This window comes from Schistocerca americana, chromosome 6 (assembly GCF_021461395.2).
Source record: "Schistocerca americana isolate TAMUIC-IGC-003095 chromosome 6, iqSchAmer2.1, whole genome shotgun sequence".
Lineage (NCBI taxonomy): Eukaryota > Metazoa > Arthropoda > Insecta > Orthoptera > Acrididae > Schistocerca > Schistocerca americana.
Genome location: NC_060124.1, coordinates 647,424,102 through 647,440,021, shown reverse-complemented (window position 1 = coordinate 647,440,021; position 15,920 = coordinate 647,424,102). Strand labels below are relative to the sequence as shown.

The 15,920-nt window shown below is 43.1% G+C and overlaps 1 protein-coding gene across 1 annotated transcript in view; it reads right to left on the bottom strand.

Annotated features, from left to right (window-relative positions):
• LOC124620367 (molybdenum cofactor biosynthesis protein 1-like) overlaps positions 1–15,403 on the bottom strand; it is an 83,104-nt gene extending 67,701 nt beyond the window's left edge. The window contains exon 1 of the mRNA XM_047147037.1: positions 15,392–15,403. Within this exon, the coding sequence (XP_047002993.1) occupies positions 15,392–15,403 (12 nt within the window). The remainder of the gene's footprint in view (positions 1–15,391) is intronic.
• Between the last annotated feature and the right edge of the window lie 517 nt (positions 15,404–15,920).

Genomic DNA, 15,920 nt, shown 5'->3' with positions numbered 1-15,920 from the left:
GGGTGCCTGCTACCAACAGATTATGGCTCTGAGGAAGCCTGACAGCAATGCCAATGTGTCGAATAATGCTTTTCGTGCAGCCACCGGACGTCTTAGGCCTGTTGCTCTTCCATTCATTGAAACTACAAAATTCCTGAGGCTCCTGCTTTATACAAAACTATCTTGGTCCTCCGACTTCATGCTCCCTGCAGCTTTTTCGAAGGGTGTGAACCCTTCACCATCTTGGCTTCATGCGGCAGCCCATCTTCACCTTGACCTTCAGGCTCGCCTTCAGTTTCACGACCTATGCATGGATTTTTGCAACAATATCTTTGTGTACACTGATGGCTCTTGGACTGACCATGGTGTCAGGTGTGCCTTCAACGTCAACCAACATTTTTTGATACTGACTTCCGGCACATTGCTCAGTATTTACAGCAGAGCTCTTCACCCTGTATCAGATCATGGAGTACATCTGGTGACATACTCTTTTCAACTGTGTCACTGCTCAGACTCTCTCAGCACCCTTCAAAGCCTCTGTGCACTGTAGACTGTCCATCCCTTAGTGCACCGGTTCCAGGAAAGCTTCCACTTGCTCACTTTTTATGGAGCCACTGTGATGTTTACGTCGGTTCCAGGTCATATCGGTCCAAGAGGTTGCTGACACTGCTGCCAAAGCTGCATTCCTCGTACTTCAGCCCAATAATTCTTGCATTCCCTCTGATGATCTCTTGTTGCTTTCTGTCAGGAGGTGGTGTCACTTTGGCATCGCCACTGGTCCTCCATTCATAGGAATAAGCTCTGGGTTATTAAGCCTCTTCCAGTGGCTTGGACAACCTCCTCTCAGTCGTCCTGCGGCGAGGAGGTCATTTTAACTAGGTTGCATATTGGGCACTGCCTTTTTAGCCATCACCATTTGTTAAGTGGTGCTCCCCCACTACTTTGTGTACATTGCACCCAACTTTTAACTGTCTGCTGTTTCCTCAGAGGGTGCCCTTTTTTTTTACCGTTTACGTTCCCGTTTGGGTTTGCCATCTGAGTTATTGGCCGTTTTAGTGAACAATGCGTGGGCTGTCGACCGTGTTTTACTTCTTATCAGTTGTAGCAATATGGTGAAGGCCATTTAACTTTTAGTTCTGGGCCTCCATTTACCTATTGCGTACTTCATAGACCTTTCTCCACATCCCTGATTGTAGCTGTCCTCTCTCCTGTCATTAAACGTTGACATGTAATCATTTTTAACTCCTCTCCTCACCTTTGTGTTTCACAGTTTTGGCATGGACACATATGACCCTAGTTGTTTTTGCGCCCTAAAACAAAATGGGGGAGAAATACAAGGCCCTTACATTCTTTTGTCGACTTATGTCTTTACCTCCCCTTGAGACCTCAAAATTTGTCGGGGAAAAATTCTAAAATGTGTCCGTGGAATCAGAGATATCAGGGAATTTCACTTGGAGAAACTTGTGGCAGCCCTGATTTTAGGTTTTTATATATGGAAATTATTTTTGCTTCTAGTATTGCAGTTCTGAATTGCTGAGTTCATCCTAAACTCACACGTGAGTGGTATCTGCATACCCAGGAACTTAGAACACGGGAGCCTAATTGCCCAGTTATCCCTACTTTTGATATTCGTATCTGTAAGTCACTTTCATTTCTTTAGAACTGCACAATACAAGTTTTTAGGCATTAAGCTGGTACCTGTGGATCAGTACACGCCTGTTCTGTTATTCTCCTGGATGTTTCTGGTATGGATGAGTTTAGATCTTGCATCAATAAGTTTGTGGCACTGCAAAACATTAGAGTTTTTCCTAAGCCCTCCAGTGCCGGAAGTAAATCATTTTTGTGGACTTGGCAGCAAACACTGTGTGCCACACCATATTTTATGTTCTCCCTTTTTGAGTTTAATCTTATTCCTGTCTTATCATTTGTTAATGTGACCTTCCATTTTCTGTAGTTAAAGTACAACTCAATCCATGCAAGGGGAAGACTTTTAATGCCATACTATTTTAGCTTCCCCTCACAGAATTTTTTAATCTAAACAGTCAAAGGCTTTGGCAAGATTACAGAGGGGATAATTTCCACTATTTAATTCTACTGGAATTGAATTTGTGAGATATTATGTTTGATTCTCAGTATAGAAGCCTTTACAGAAGTCAAACTGTGTTGTTAAAAAGTTATCCTCTGAATGGTGGTTCACCATTCTAAGTGGATTTAGGTTGAAATACTATGCAGAGATGAAGAGGCTTACAAAGGCTGGAATAGGCTGGTGAGATGCACCAAACCAGTAGTTGGATGAAGACCACAACAGCAGACTTCAACTCAATTTATTGATGGAAATCCAGCTCTTGCCGAAATTAGCTTCTAGCTACCACTCCATCTCTCTTACCAGTGTGTTTGCAAGGTGATGGGACATATGATTCATGCCCGGATGATATGGTGGCTCGAGTCTCACAATTTTTGATGAATGCACAGTGTGGCTTTCAACACGGCATTCTGCAGTGGACCGTCTCATTATTTTGCCCACCCAAGTCATGAATGGATTTCTGCAGAAATCCCAGATTGTCGCCGTGTTTTTCGATTTGGAGAAGGCCTATGACACCTGCTAGAGAGCTAGTACCCTCCATACTCTTCACATGTGGGGCTTCCATGGCCACCTACCCTGTTTCCTTCAGACATTTTTAAAAGACTGAGTTTTCGAGGTGCATGAAGGGTCTGCCTTGTCGGACACCTTTATCCAGGAAAATGGTGTGTCTCAGGGTTCCATTCTGAGTGTCATTCTCTTTGCTATCGCCATTAACCCTATAATGGCCTGTCTCCCACTGGGAATCTCCGGCTCCCTTTTTTTTTGACGATTTTGCCTTCTATTGCAGTTCTCTATGAACCTGTCTCACTTAGTGGCACCTTCAGCAATGTCTTGATTGTCTTTACTCCTGGAGCATCAACAATAGCTTTCGCTTTTCCACTGACAAAACTGTCTGTATGAATCCCACGAATGCTGACAGCATTCCAGGAGGTGTTTTCCTATAGGATAACACTTGCTCACATACTGCTGTTGTAAGCCAACATGCTATAGTGTGTCAACATATTGCCTTGGCTTGCTCGATAACCAGCTCTACCTCCAATCGAGCACATATTGGACATCATCTGATGACAGCTTCAACCCATCCACAAACATCATTAACTGTCCTTATATTGGCCAACCAAGTGCAACAGGCATGGAACTCCATCCCACAAACTGACACATGACAAGTGTACAACGGCGTACCAGCATTTGCATTTACATTTGCAGTGGCTTATCTCACACTCACATTGATCTCTGATCCTGCAACGTTAATCACTTTACATACGTTGACTCAACAAATATATTCTGTTGTGTGTAGACAAGACAGCCTAGACACAATAAGAGGAAGCCGAAAGGCATGCGCTACGCTCACACAGATGGACGTGAGGTCTGAAACAGGATACGTAATGAATGCTATACAGAAAAGTACATAGCTTCTGTAATACTTAACTTTAATCCATCCTTTTGGTACATCTGGGGAATGTGGTGATACAAGTGAGACTCTTTAGATACATGCAATGTTACTAATGGCGCCTTGCTAGGTCGTAGCCATTGACTTAGCTGAAGGCTATTCTAACTATCGGCTCGACAAAGGAGCGAGGCTTCGTCAGTATAGTCGCTAGCTATGTCGTCCGTACAACTGGGGCGAGTGCTAGTCCGTATCTCGATACCTGCCTTGTGGTGCTGCTCGGTCTGCAATCCCTGACAGTGGCGACACGCGGGTCCGACATGTACTAATGGACCGCGGCCGATTTAAAGCTACCACCTAGCAAGTGTGGTGTCTGGCGGTGACACCACATTCCTCCCCCGCAAATCGGCGAACGGTCGTGTTATAAGGCTTCCGCCCGCCGTGGGGAGGACCCCATGTTGACGTATGCGATGAGGTGGGGAAACTAACAACAGGCGAGGCTGTGCCACCCGCACCCAGCCATTCGGTGCGAGGGGATCTAGGAAACGCCTGATAACCTAGTCCAGGGTGCACGTCAACATGCGGTGTATGTGCCCATAAAGAGACAGGAGGGGCCGAAGGGTCGACCGCGAAGACGCCATGTGGTCCGGAGCGGGCAAGAGCTCCATGGTGGAGGACAGCTGGTCACGGGAAGCGATCGGCGGCGCGTGACCCAGGGAGGTGCTTGGCGGCTGCAGCGAAGCGTCCACTGTGGGCGGCGCCGGCTGGAGGACAGGCGGCGGCGGCGGAGGCGGCAGCGGCGCGTCGCCATGGGGCAAAATGGAATTCATCGTCGGTAACACCTGGGGATGAGGCGAGCCAGTAGATGGGTCCCCAGGGCGCTGACCGGACGGCACCGTCGCTGAAAGCAGACGGGGAGCGGCAGAACCCGTGCGACGACAGAGGTGCAGCTGATTGAGATGCCGACGCACCTCACCAGAGGCCCCCAAAACCAAATACATCGCGCGGCCGAGGCAGCGAAGAATGCGCCCTGCGAGCCAACGCCGTGAACCTCGATAGTTGCGATAAAATACAACGTCGCCTGGAGCAAAAGCAGAAGTCTGCCGCTGCACAGGAACCTGATGCGGCGGGTGCAGCAAAGACATCAAGGTTCGATGAGGATGACCGTGGAGCAACTCAGCCGGCGAGCGACCATCTCGGGGCTGAGAGCAATACGAAGACAAAAAGAGCAACAACGCGTCCTCCCGAGAATGCGACTCTTTCAACTTCAACATCTGTGACTTGAAAGTCCGGACCAATCGTTCAGCGTCACCGTTTGACTGAGGCGAAAACGGCGCGGATGTCAGATGTTGAATACCATTGGCCTGGCAGAATGACTGAAATTCTGCGGACATGAATTGTGGGCCATTGTCAGAAACAATAGTCTGCGGAAGACCTTCAATGCAAAAGATAGCAGACAACGCTTGGATGGTGGCAGTTGACGTCGTGGAAGACATCCGGACAACAAAAGGAAAATTACTGAAGGCATCTACCAGAATAAACCACCGAGCATTCCAGAATGGACCAGCAAAATCGATGTGCAAGCGTTGCCAAGGGGAAGTGGCTTTTGGCCATGCAAATATTTTCCGCGGCGGTGCTGATTGTTGTTCGGCACACGCCATGCAAGAAGAACACATATTCGTAATCGCAGCATCGATGCCGAACCAAGTACAGTGCTGACGAGCAAGTTGTTTCGTTCGCACTATACCCCAATGTCCTTGGTGAAGAAGCCGTCAAACAGAGGACTGTAACGAACGTGGGACCACGACTCTGGACTGATCATTATCAGAACGCAACAACAAAACACCACGTCGAACAAAAAGTCTCTCCTTGTGAGCAAAAAATCGGCGAACCAACGGATCCTCGATCCGAGACTTTGACAAAGGCCATTGCGTAGCAACAAAACGCAAAACGGTAGCAAGGACCGGGTCAGCAGCTGTGGCTGTAGCTACACGACGAAAATCAATCGGAAACGATTTGACCACGTAATCGGTTTCCGAATCAATGAGCATACAAGCAAGTTCAGAAGAGTCGAATGCTCTATCCTCAGCAACAGGCAAACGGGACAAGGCATCGGCGTTTCCGTGCTTAGCAGTGGACCGATAAAAGATATCGTAGCGGTAATGCGAGAGGAAAATAGACCAGCGAATGAATTTCTGCGCTGTACACGGAGGTACAGGCTGGTTCACTGATAGGTCCTGATTTACTATAGACATGTTAAACAACCGAAATAAATCTAAACCAAACAAGTTCACTGCAGTAGAAGAACGAAGAACGTAAAATGACACAAGTTTTGTTTGTCCCTTGTATGTTGCAAGAAGGGTGCACTGTCCTAACACAGGGATATTCTGACCTGAATAACTATTTAACTTAACATTTGCGGCACGCAACAGAGGTTTGCCCAGTTGTTTGTACGTGTCATGATTGAGCAATGAAACTGCAGCTCCGGTATCAAGCTGGAATGGTATGACCTTGCCATTTAAGTCCAAATCTACAAAAAGTTTATTGTCCTGGTGACGACATGAGCGACTGTCTCATGCAATTTGAACTGACACTGGTACAGAAGCACTTGCGACTTGACGCGAGTTCCGGCAACGTCGACGCACAGCATTTGTGGAACGAACACAGTCACTGTTAGAGACAGTGGCACTGGACGAAGTGGAATTAACTACATGAATGTCCATGGGCGAAGGTACACGAGCCTGAGTATTCTTGGTTCGATTCCGGCGCGAAGCAAAGGGCTTGGAATGATTAAGAGTGTCTGATCTGAGCTTTTTCTGGCAAACACTTTGAACATGTCCTTTCTTATTACAGTAAAAACAAATAGCTTGGCGTGACGGGCAATTTTCACGCAAATGTCTAGTAGCACACCGCGGGCATGATTTCACTGCAGTTGTATGCTGTCACGGCACACCTGGTTTAGAGCGAGGCGGCAGCTGCGCGGACGCGTGCGAGGGCAGTTTACTGGGCCGTGCAGTGCGCCCGGCGGACGGGGTAAATACTTTTCGAAGTTGGACCTAGCAGATGCGTACTTGCAAATCCCAGTGGACGCCGAATCCCAGCGCGTCTTGGTGGTTAACACGCATCTTGGCTTGTACCGATTCAAAAGACTGCCATTCGGGTGTGCATCCACCCCTGCATTGTTTCAGCAATATTTACAAACTGTTTGTGCGTCGGTGATGATGGTAAAGTGACGACCATACAAGAAATCATGGAACTTAGTAACACCAACCACGAGAGCCAAAGCTTCTTAATGTGGTATCACCGCCAGACACCACACTTGCTAGTCCCTAGCTACGTCGTCCGTACAACTGGGGCGAGTGCTAGTCCGCATCTCGAGACCTGCCTTGTGGTGGCGCTCGGTCTGCGATCCCTGACAGTGGCAACACGCGGGTCCGACATGTACTAATGGACCACGGCTGATTTAAAGCTACCACCTAGCAAGTGTGGTGTCTGGCGGTGACACCACATATTCCTGGTATTTCATTACTCTACATAAATTATTATTTGGTGTTGCAAATTTTTCCATCAGTGTACCTGGCCTTTCTTTAACCATCCCTGGTGCACTGCAGAACTCTCTTCCCAGTAGCGAGAAAATGCCGATATTCCAATTTTGAAATCAGATAAATTGCCTCTTCAAACGGACAGCTGTCGTCCAGATTGTTTACTCAGTGTCCTGCAAGTTACTTGAACATGTGGTTAGTCGAAGGCTGTATTGTGTCCTTGAATCCCCGGATCTTTTGGCTTCGATCCAGGGTGCTTTTCGCCAAGGGTGCTCTACTGAAGATAATTTAGTCCACTTGAAGTGTGCTATCTGAACAGCTTTTGCTCAGCATCAGTTCCTTGTTGCAGTTTTCATTGATCTGCGTGTATATCTTATGATACCACATGGTGCCATAACGTCCTTGCCACCTTAAAGGAGTGGGGCCTCCATGGCCCACTCCTGATTTTTATCCAGAACTTTCTTCCATGTCACACTTTTTGGGAACAGGTTGGTGCCTCCTGTAGAATCCCCCCCCCCCCCCCCCCCCCCTGCAGGAGAAGGGGCTTTCACAAGGTTCTGTTTTGAGTGTCACTCTCCTTTTTGTGGCTATCAATGATCTGGCGACAGCTGCATGACATATGGTGTCCCCATCTTTTCTGTTCGTCCGCGACGGCTATTGCTGGAGGCAGAATGCAGGGAGCAATACACTAAGCACAATCCTGGGCTTTCACTCATAGCATCCATTTCTTGGCTGCCATGACCTACGTTATGCATTTCTGTCATTGTGTTTTTTAGGACCGGTCTTTGATGCCTAGTTGACATGGCTTCCCCGTCTATGTCAACCAAAGCAGACATGTATGTCACACCTGAATGCTCTTCTATGCCTCAGCGACACCGACCACGGTGTGGTCCACTCTACTTTGATATGGCTGTATGCAGCACTGGTGCAGTCACACCTAGATTACAGGAATCTCTCATATGACTTTTTATCAGCTTCGACATTACATCTGGATTCGATACACTATTGTGGGGTAAGACTGGTAACAGGTGCCTTTGGACTAGGCAGCAGTTCCACTATTGTGGGTTCTGCACCATCAAAAATTGATGGCAGCTGCTCACCCATAGTACCCTAACTGTCATCTCCTCTTTCCAGATACGAGATCTACCTCCCAAAATGGCAACACAGGTCTGTGTTTACGATCGCCATGTTTGAGTCTTGGTCCAGCACACAGTTTTAATCTGCCAGGAAGTTTCAAATCAGTGCACACTATGCTGCAGAGTGAAAATCTCATTCTAGAAAACGCTTTATCTGTAATTCTCTTTACATATTGGCTATTTTCTTCACATATGGGGGACATGGTCTCATCTGAAAAGTGAAAGCAAGCCTGTAAAAGAAAAGGGGGGGGGGGGGGGCAGTTCTCAATTCTTGAGCAGTGACCCCCTTGTTTTTTTTTTTTTTTTTAACCTTTGCAATTTGGGTGAGTTTATGTTCAATCCTTGCACCCAATTTACTCTTTCATCTACCTACTTTTTGTCTCGCCAAGCAGAACGATATTTATGCACAGTGCTTAATACCTGTTTGTATCACTTACAATGCTGGTATTTATGAATTTTTTAGCATTTGACTCCGGAAAGACCATTCTTCTTTGTAGTGAGGTCTTGCCAACAGCAAATTTTCTGGATGGAAAGTCGCTCAATCTGCTCATATACTTTAAAATTTAAAAGTAAATCTAGCAATGCTAGAATGTATACAAAATACTGATATACCCATTTTCAAGTTGTTGTTTAAAGATTCGCGACTTTTAAAACTTACGTAGATTATCTTTTTGATGATAGAACTTTACATAAGAAGTTATTAAGAACATTGCGAATATCAAATGATGAACAATTGAATGACTAAAGCAATGTTATCAACCCTCATTCATTGACACATGTAATAAATTCATCGAAACAGTGAAGTTCAGAACTGTTGTAAAAATTTCTGAAATTAAAAGTATACATTGCCTAATGAATGTATTATTTTGGGGTGAAAGAACACAATAATTATTATTTTTGGAATGTTATAATTCACTATGGCTTCATTTTAATTCTAATAAGTTTCACACTGTAATGAAACATTGTCTAAATGCCTCATTCTCTCTCTCTCTCTCTCTCTCTCTCTCTCTCTCTCTCTCTCTCTCTCATTTGTTATAACTTACCGCTGTTATTTTGTATTTGTATTGCAGTCATTACATTAAAATTGGCTATATTGATTCTGCAATTTATACTATTATATTATTGCTAAGAATTGATATAAAGAATAAACGTATATATTTAATTGTAAGATATTGTAAATTTATACCACTGGAACTCTTTCAAAATATCTGATTGCGTAAAACTGCCAATAAATACAATGACTTTCTTTCATCTGTTTGTAATTGTGATAGATGTTGGACACTTTGACTCCAAGTATGTTATACAGAAACGCAGTGATTTTTTACAAAAGGCAAAACTATGTGTTCGAAGAATTGTGGAGAGGAGGGTACATGATGTATTTTAAGTAGGTTATAAAGAGTAACTATAACAACAAAAACAATAAATTATTGATAAATTTATTTAATTGAATAGATAAAAAATCTACTCACCAAGCGGCAGCAGAACATACACATAAAAGACAGTGGCTCTTCCAGACAGAAGCGTTGAAGGGGAAGGAAGAAGGGTAAAGGAAAAGGCCTGGAGAGTTCCATGAAAAGGTGTAGATTTTGGGAAAGTCACACAGAACTGCGGATCAGGCGAGAAATAGAAACGACACATGTCATATACCAGCTATTATGTAAACACTGTTCAGCTTTCTACATCTGCATGACTACCACCAAATTATCAGTTAGGATAAATTGGCGTAGTCATAGTGTATATACTGGGAACTCGCAATATCCTGTTGCAGAGCATGCTCTACAACATGGCATACATGACTTCGGCACTTGTTTCACCACACATGCCACCTGTATTCTTCCGCCAGACGCCAGTTTCTCAGAACTCCGCAGGTGGGAACTAACACTAAAACATGTCCTTGGTTCTCACCACCCACCTCGCCTCAATTTACGTTAATTTCTTCTGTCTCAGCTTTTCTTCACTGTAATTACTCTTTGCTTCACTCCGTTTTAGCTTTCTACATCTTTCATTGTCTTTCCCGTCTATTTTCACTGCCCCCTCCCACAACTGTTGCATACAATACACTTACCTTCTCACTCTTATTAACCATATACAGTTTTAGTAGTAATCTCTGTCTTGCATATTACCCTGTCTTCCACCTTTAAGCTCTCAGGTTTCCGAATCTTGCCCGATGCAGTCTCCAACAATTAGTCTTTCCTTCTCATCCTGTACGGTAAGTCACCCATGAGCCATGGTTCTGGGTAACTTTTCCCAAAATCTACCCCTTTTTTTAGACCTCTCCAGTCCTTTTCCTTCACCCTTCTTGCTTCCCCTGCAACCATTCAGCCTGAAGAAGGAGTCACTGGTTCCAAACGCTTGCCTATCACAACAGTCTTTTATGTGTGTGTTCTGCCACTGCTTGGTGAGTAGATTTTTTATCTATCCAATTAAATAATTTTATAAAGAGTATCTGTGTGTGATGTTTCTATTGGTATACAACTTGTTATAAACAAAACTTATTTTTACCATTTAATATGTTTCCAGATATTTACCAGTGGTAAAGATGATATTGGGTTGATTGTACTTGGTTCTGACAAGACACAGAATCCACTTGATTACCCAAATGTGAGTGTGGAATTTCCTCTTGCACTGCCTACATGGCAGATGACATCCTTTGTGGAGAAATCTTAACATGAAAGTGAAATAAAAACAGATTGGATAGATGGTGTTGTTGTTGGCATGCAAGTCTTGAAAGATGAGCTAGAGTAAGTATTTAAAGCTGTCTGTTTCATGACATTCCTGGAACATGTTCCAGAATGTGTGTTACACAAATCACAGTGACATAGTTGTGACTCTATAAACTTGAATCAATAGGTTTTTGTAATGAAAAAGAAACAGAAGGCACAATACCTGCGGAAATAGGAAATTTTTTTGTGCAATTTTACTGTATGAATGTTTTTTACAGTTTTTCAGCTCAATAATTAAGGAGGTATTGATACAAGGCTTTGCCAAAAATCCATCTGTCACCTACAAATCCAGCCCAGTCACTGGCATTCCCTACCCCACAATATGACTGGGCCACAATGAAAGCAGCCACATCATTGTCAAATTCACTGAAACTACTGCATAGCAATTTGCTTGAGTATGGCTGCTGTTGTGGTCTTCAGTTTGGTTTAAGCACCTTCTCTTCATAGCACACGGAGGTCGTTATCTGCGACAGTTTTTACAAATGGCAACAGAACTTTTCCTCTAGTTGCTTGTTTCTCACTGAAAGATGCAAATATTTTAGAATGTAGTGCCCTATGTATATCTGTTAGAATAGCCACAAGGTCTGAAAGTTATTTTCAAATGATTGAGCTCTTCTACAGAGTATTGAAATTCACAGATTCTTCCAACCTGGTCCACCAATGTCTTACATACTCCTCTTCCTCCATGGATTGTTTCCAGTATTTGGAGATGAAACATTAGGCAGCAAAACGTGCCTTATAACCAAAATCTAATGAACATATAATTAAATTAACCAAAGATGTAATGTTGCACTCTCAGGTAAGACTGATCTTGAATGCAAAGCCAAAGTGGAAATTAAATGTACGCTGCAACATTCATCTCACTTTTTGTTATTGAAATTATTCACAGTGACATAGGGAGAACTGCGTTTATGTGTTTTATAGAGTCAGATACAAGCTGTGGCACAAGGTGCTATCCGTTATTCTCCTGACTATGATGTCCAGGAATGGTAGTCTTCCCTCTTCTTTGGTCTCCATTGTGAATTTGATTTTGTGGCGTGTGGAGTTCAGATGTACAAAGAAGTCAAGAAGTTTGTCTCTTCCATGAGGCCAGATGACAAGTGTGTTATCCACATAACAGAAGAAGAAGAAGAAGATGGATTTCCATTTGGATGACATCAGGGCCTCTTCTTCGAAGCGCACCGTAAACATATTCACAATCTCTGGTCAGAGTGGGCTGCCTATTGCGACACCATCTGTTTGCAGGAGGGAGGTGTGCCACAAGTCAGTGAAGTGGGAAAGTTGACCAAGTAATATGCGTGATGTGTCATACCTCGACCGATATTGAGAACAGAATAAAAAATTCAGAGGCATTACTTTTCAGCACTCCCATGCATACTCTGTATGCAAGAAAAGCTTATGGAGCAGGTTTCTCATTCAGAAATTCTATTTCAGTGTTGGTTGTTTACACGATGACCGTGTTAAGCATAATGGAAGAAGGAGAAATGTTTATCAGCATTCCAGATTTGGCAGTTGCAGGCTCATGGTCTGGTGAGACTCTGGTTTATTGTTTCACTATATTGCTGCTTGCATTGCTCAGAATCTCAATTTGTGTGAACATAGAATTGGTAGGTTCAGGAGGGCCATGCTAAATGCCTTGCAGGGCCTCCGTAGTGCCATCCAACTAGCACCTGAGAGGGCAGACAAGTGTTCGCTCATGCGTACATGATCCTGCAGTGAAGTTGTGTACATTTAGTCAGGAAGTGGGCTTGTATACAGTGAGACAAGTATCCACACATACAATGTGATGGCATCTGGAGCAGCACAGACTGTCAAGCCATTAATGCGTCTCTAGAGAGAGTTGAACTGACAGCAGTGCAACTGACAACAATGCCAGACACAGGAATGGCACTGTGTCATCGTATCAGATGAGTCTCGGTTCTGCAACATCGTCACAATTGATGTACTTGTGTGTGGAGGCTCTGATGCTAACAGACCTGGCCAGATTGTACCTGTCATTCTCATGCGGGTCCAGCATGTGATGTGATGGTATGGGGTGCAACTGGATACATGTCACAACCTCGGGTTCACATAGCCAGTAATTTGGACAGCAGCCATTGCATTTGTGTTTTGTTAAGGCCTATTGCTGTGCCCTATTTTCAAGGGCTCCGTGATGTTATCTTTTAACAAGATAATGCAAGACTACACATCACCTGAGCTGTACTGAGCTACCTCGATACAGAGAGTGTTCCACTGTTGCCGCATCCAGCATTTTCTTCAAATCTGTCACCTGTGGAGAACGTCTGTTCACAGGATGCCAAGAGATGGGTATGCCACCAGTCGCCAGCCACCAGTCGCCAGCCACTACAGTTGAAGAACTCTGACATATGACATACAGTTGAGTAGCATGAAATGATGTACCCATGGCTGTAATCCAACCTCGATTTGATATCCAGTGTGATGAGAACTGTTCTGCTGTTCCAGTTTCAATACTGAAATTCATATATTATTTTTATGCTGTCCTAACCAGACTGGACTGTGGTGTCATACAGCATAAAATATCTTACAACGTGTTGAATCAATGATGAGAAGTGTAGAACAGCCAGCAGGGGAAAGATGTTGGCAATGAGACAGCTTTTATGTAGAACAGCAGTACAGTGTTTCACAGTGCATAATGCTTCCGCAGATTGAGAACAAAATGTGTGGTTTGCTTTCATCCATTTTCACAAACATAGCCTTGAAAAATAATGTTGACATTACTGTGCATTTCACTCTGAGGCATATTGCACTCTGAGAATGTTCATCAAATTCAGTTACTTTGTATTATATTTCAGTAACAGTGACATAATAGCAAATTGGACTGTATGAGTTTTTACGGATTTTTTTTCCAGACACACACTACCATTTCTTCAGATTTATTTAATTTGGGTATAAATCCTTTCCAGCATATATGCTGTACACAAAATGTTGAACATAAAATGTAGCTATCTGCTGATTTAACATCTTGCTGAGTATACCGGTACAATATTTTGTTGTAACAAATAGTTCAATGTATTTTACACACTTATAAACTTACTTATACAGTTATAGTAATTTATACCATTACATTTATGTTGTAACTTAATGTTCTGGAAGACGATATTATAAGGAACCTCATACTTTTCCTGGATGATAGAGTTGTCTATAATGAACTATTGCCTGAAAAAAATCTGCACAAATTTGAGTCAGATCATAACATTTCAGTTTGGTCCAAAGATAGGCAACTGAGTTTAAGTTTTCAGAAATGTAAATTGGAGCACATCACAAAACAAAAAAAAGACAGTATTGTATGACTACATTATCAAATAATCACAGTTTTAATTGGTCAACTAATACAAATATCTGGATGAAATGAAATGGTGACATAGACTCACTTGTAGGCAAAGCAGAATGCAGACTTCAATTCATTGGTAAGATACTGGAAAATGCAATCAGTCTATAGAGGACATTGCTTACAAAATACTTGTGTGGCCCATTCTAGAATATTGCTTAAGTACGACCCATAACAAATAAGGCTAATGGCAGACATTGAATGTATACAAAATAGTGTAGCACGATTGATCATAGATTTATTTGATGCATGGGAGAGCATCAAGAAGCTACTAAAAATTGGAAATGCCAGACAAGTGAAGATAGACGCCAAATATATGACAAAACCTAACTTATGAAATTTCAGGAACCTGTATTAAGTGAGGTATTTAGGGATTATGCAATAACCGCATATGTATCACTCCTATAGGGACCATGAAGGCAAGATTAATTACAGCATGCACAGAACCATTTAAAGAATCATTCTTCCCACACTCCACATGAGCATTGAATGGGGAAAAACCGTAATGTGTGGTACAACAATGTACTTTGTCGTACAACCCACAGTGGTTTATACAGTGTGCATGGAGACATGGAATGAGTTGACAGTAGATGGGTAATGGTTCATATTGATTCCCATTTCCCTGTTGCAGTAGGTGATCTTATGCCTCTAATTATTTTTTCATTGCTATCTTAACTTGCATTCTTCACTTCAGTTTATTTACCCTTCATATCTCTTGGTATTAGGGCAAATGTACAGTTAACTTTTAAGGAATTTGTATTTTCAATTTATCAACTGGAGTTTTGTTTCATATGCAGCAGCAATGTTACAAATTATTTGTTTCAGTTTCTTTAGAATAATTTGCTGTTTCACAGGTGCCTTGAAGGAAATGAAAGATCTCAAAAGTGTCTTAATGACAAACGATGGCCTCATGTTGACAAGACAGCTGGTTGCCTTGCAGAGGGCAGGGCTTGACGGTCTGAACATCAGCTTAGACACCCTGCAGACCCGACGCTACAACCAGATCATGAGGAGGAAAGGCTGGGAGCGTGTCATGGCTGGCATAGATATAGCCTTGCAACTTGAATACAACCCTGTGAAGGTATTACTAGTGCGGCTGTCATCGCATGCAGACTTTCATAAGCAAAAGATATAAATCTGTTGTTAAGAATATCAATACAATAATCACCATTTTAAAGCAGTACGCCCTCACCCTCACCCCCATCCCTGCTCCCACCCTCACCCCTGTCTCCACACTGCAGCTGTAGGTGAAGGAAGGTATATTAAGACAGAAGAAGTAAATTTTAGCTGACGATGCTAACAGTTTCATAGTTTATACAACATAAAAAAGTATGCCTTGCAAGTTTACCAATTAAATATCTTATATTTTCCTCCCAGGAGAGTCTTATGAGACTCAAGATCTTTACAGTTTCTCTTTTTTTCTTTTGTGTCTTTAGTTTAAAATAAGTTTCCTCTATTGTGGTTCTGATTTGAAAAAAATACTCCATAGTTTGGAAAAATTATTCTTAATTCTGTAGTCACATTTTTGTTGTGTCTAAGTACTACTGGTTTCAGTAGCGAGTACCAGCATCAGTTCATCTTATTATCAAAAATTTCTTTGCAAAATAAAAGCTGACCACTGTGGCCAAGCGGTTCTAGGCACTTCAGTCCGGAACCGTGCTGCTGCTACGGTCGCGGGTTCGAATCCTAACTCAAGCAGGGATGTCCTTAGGTTAGTTAGG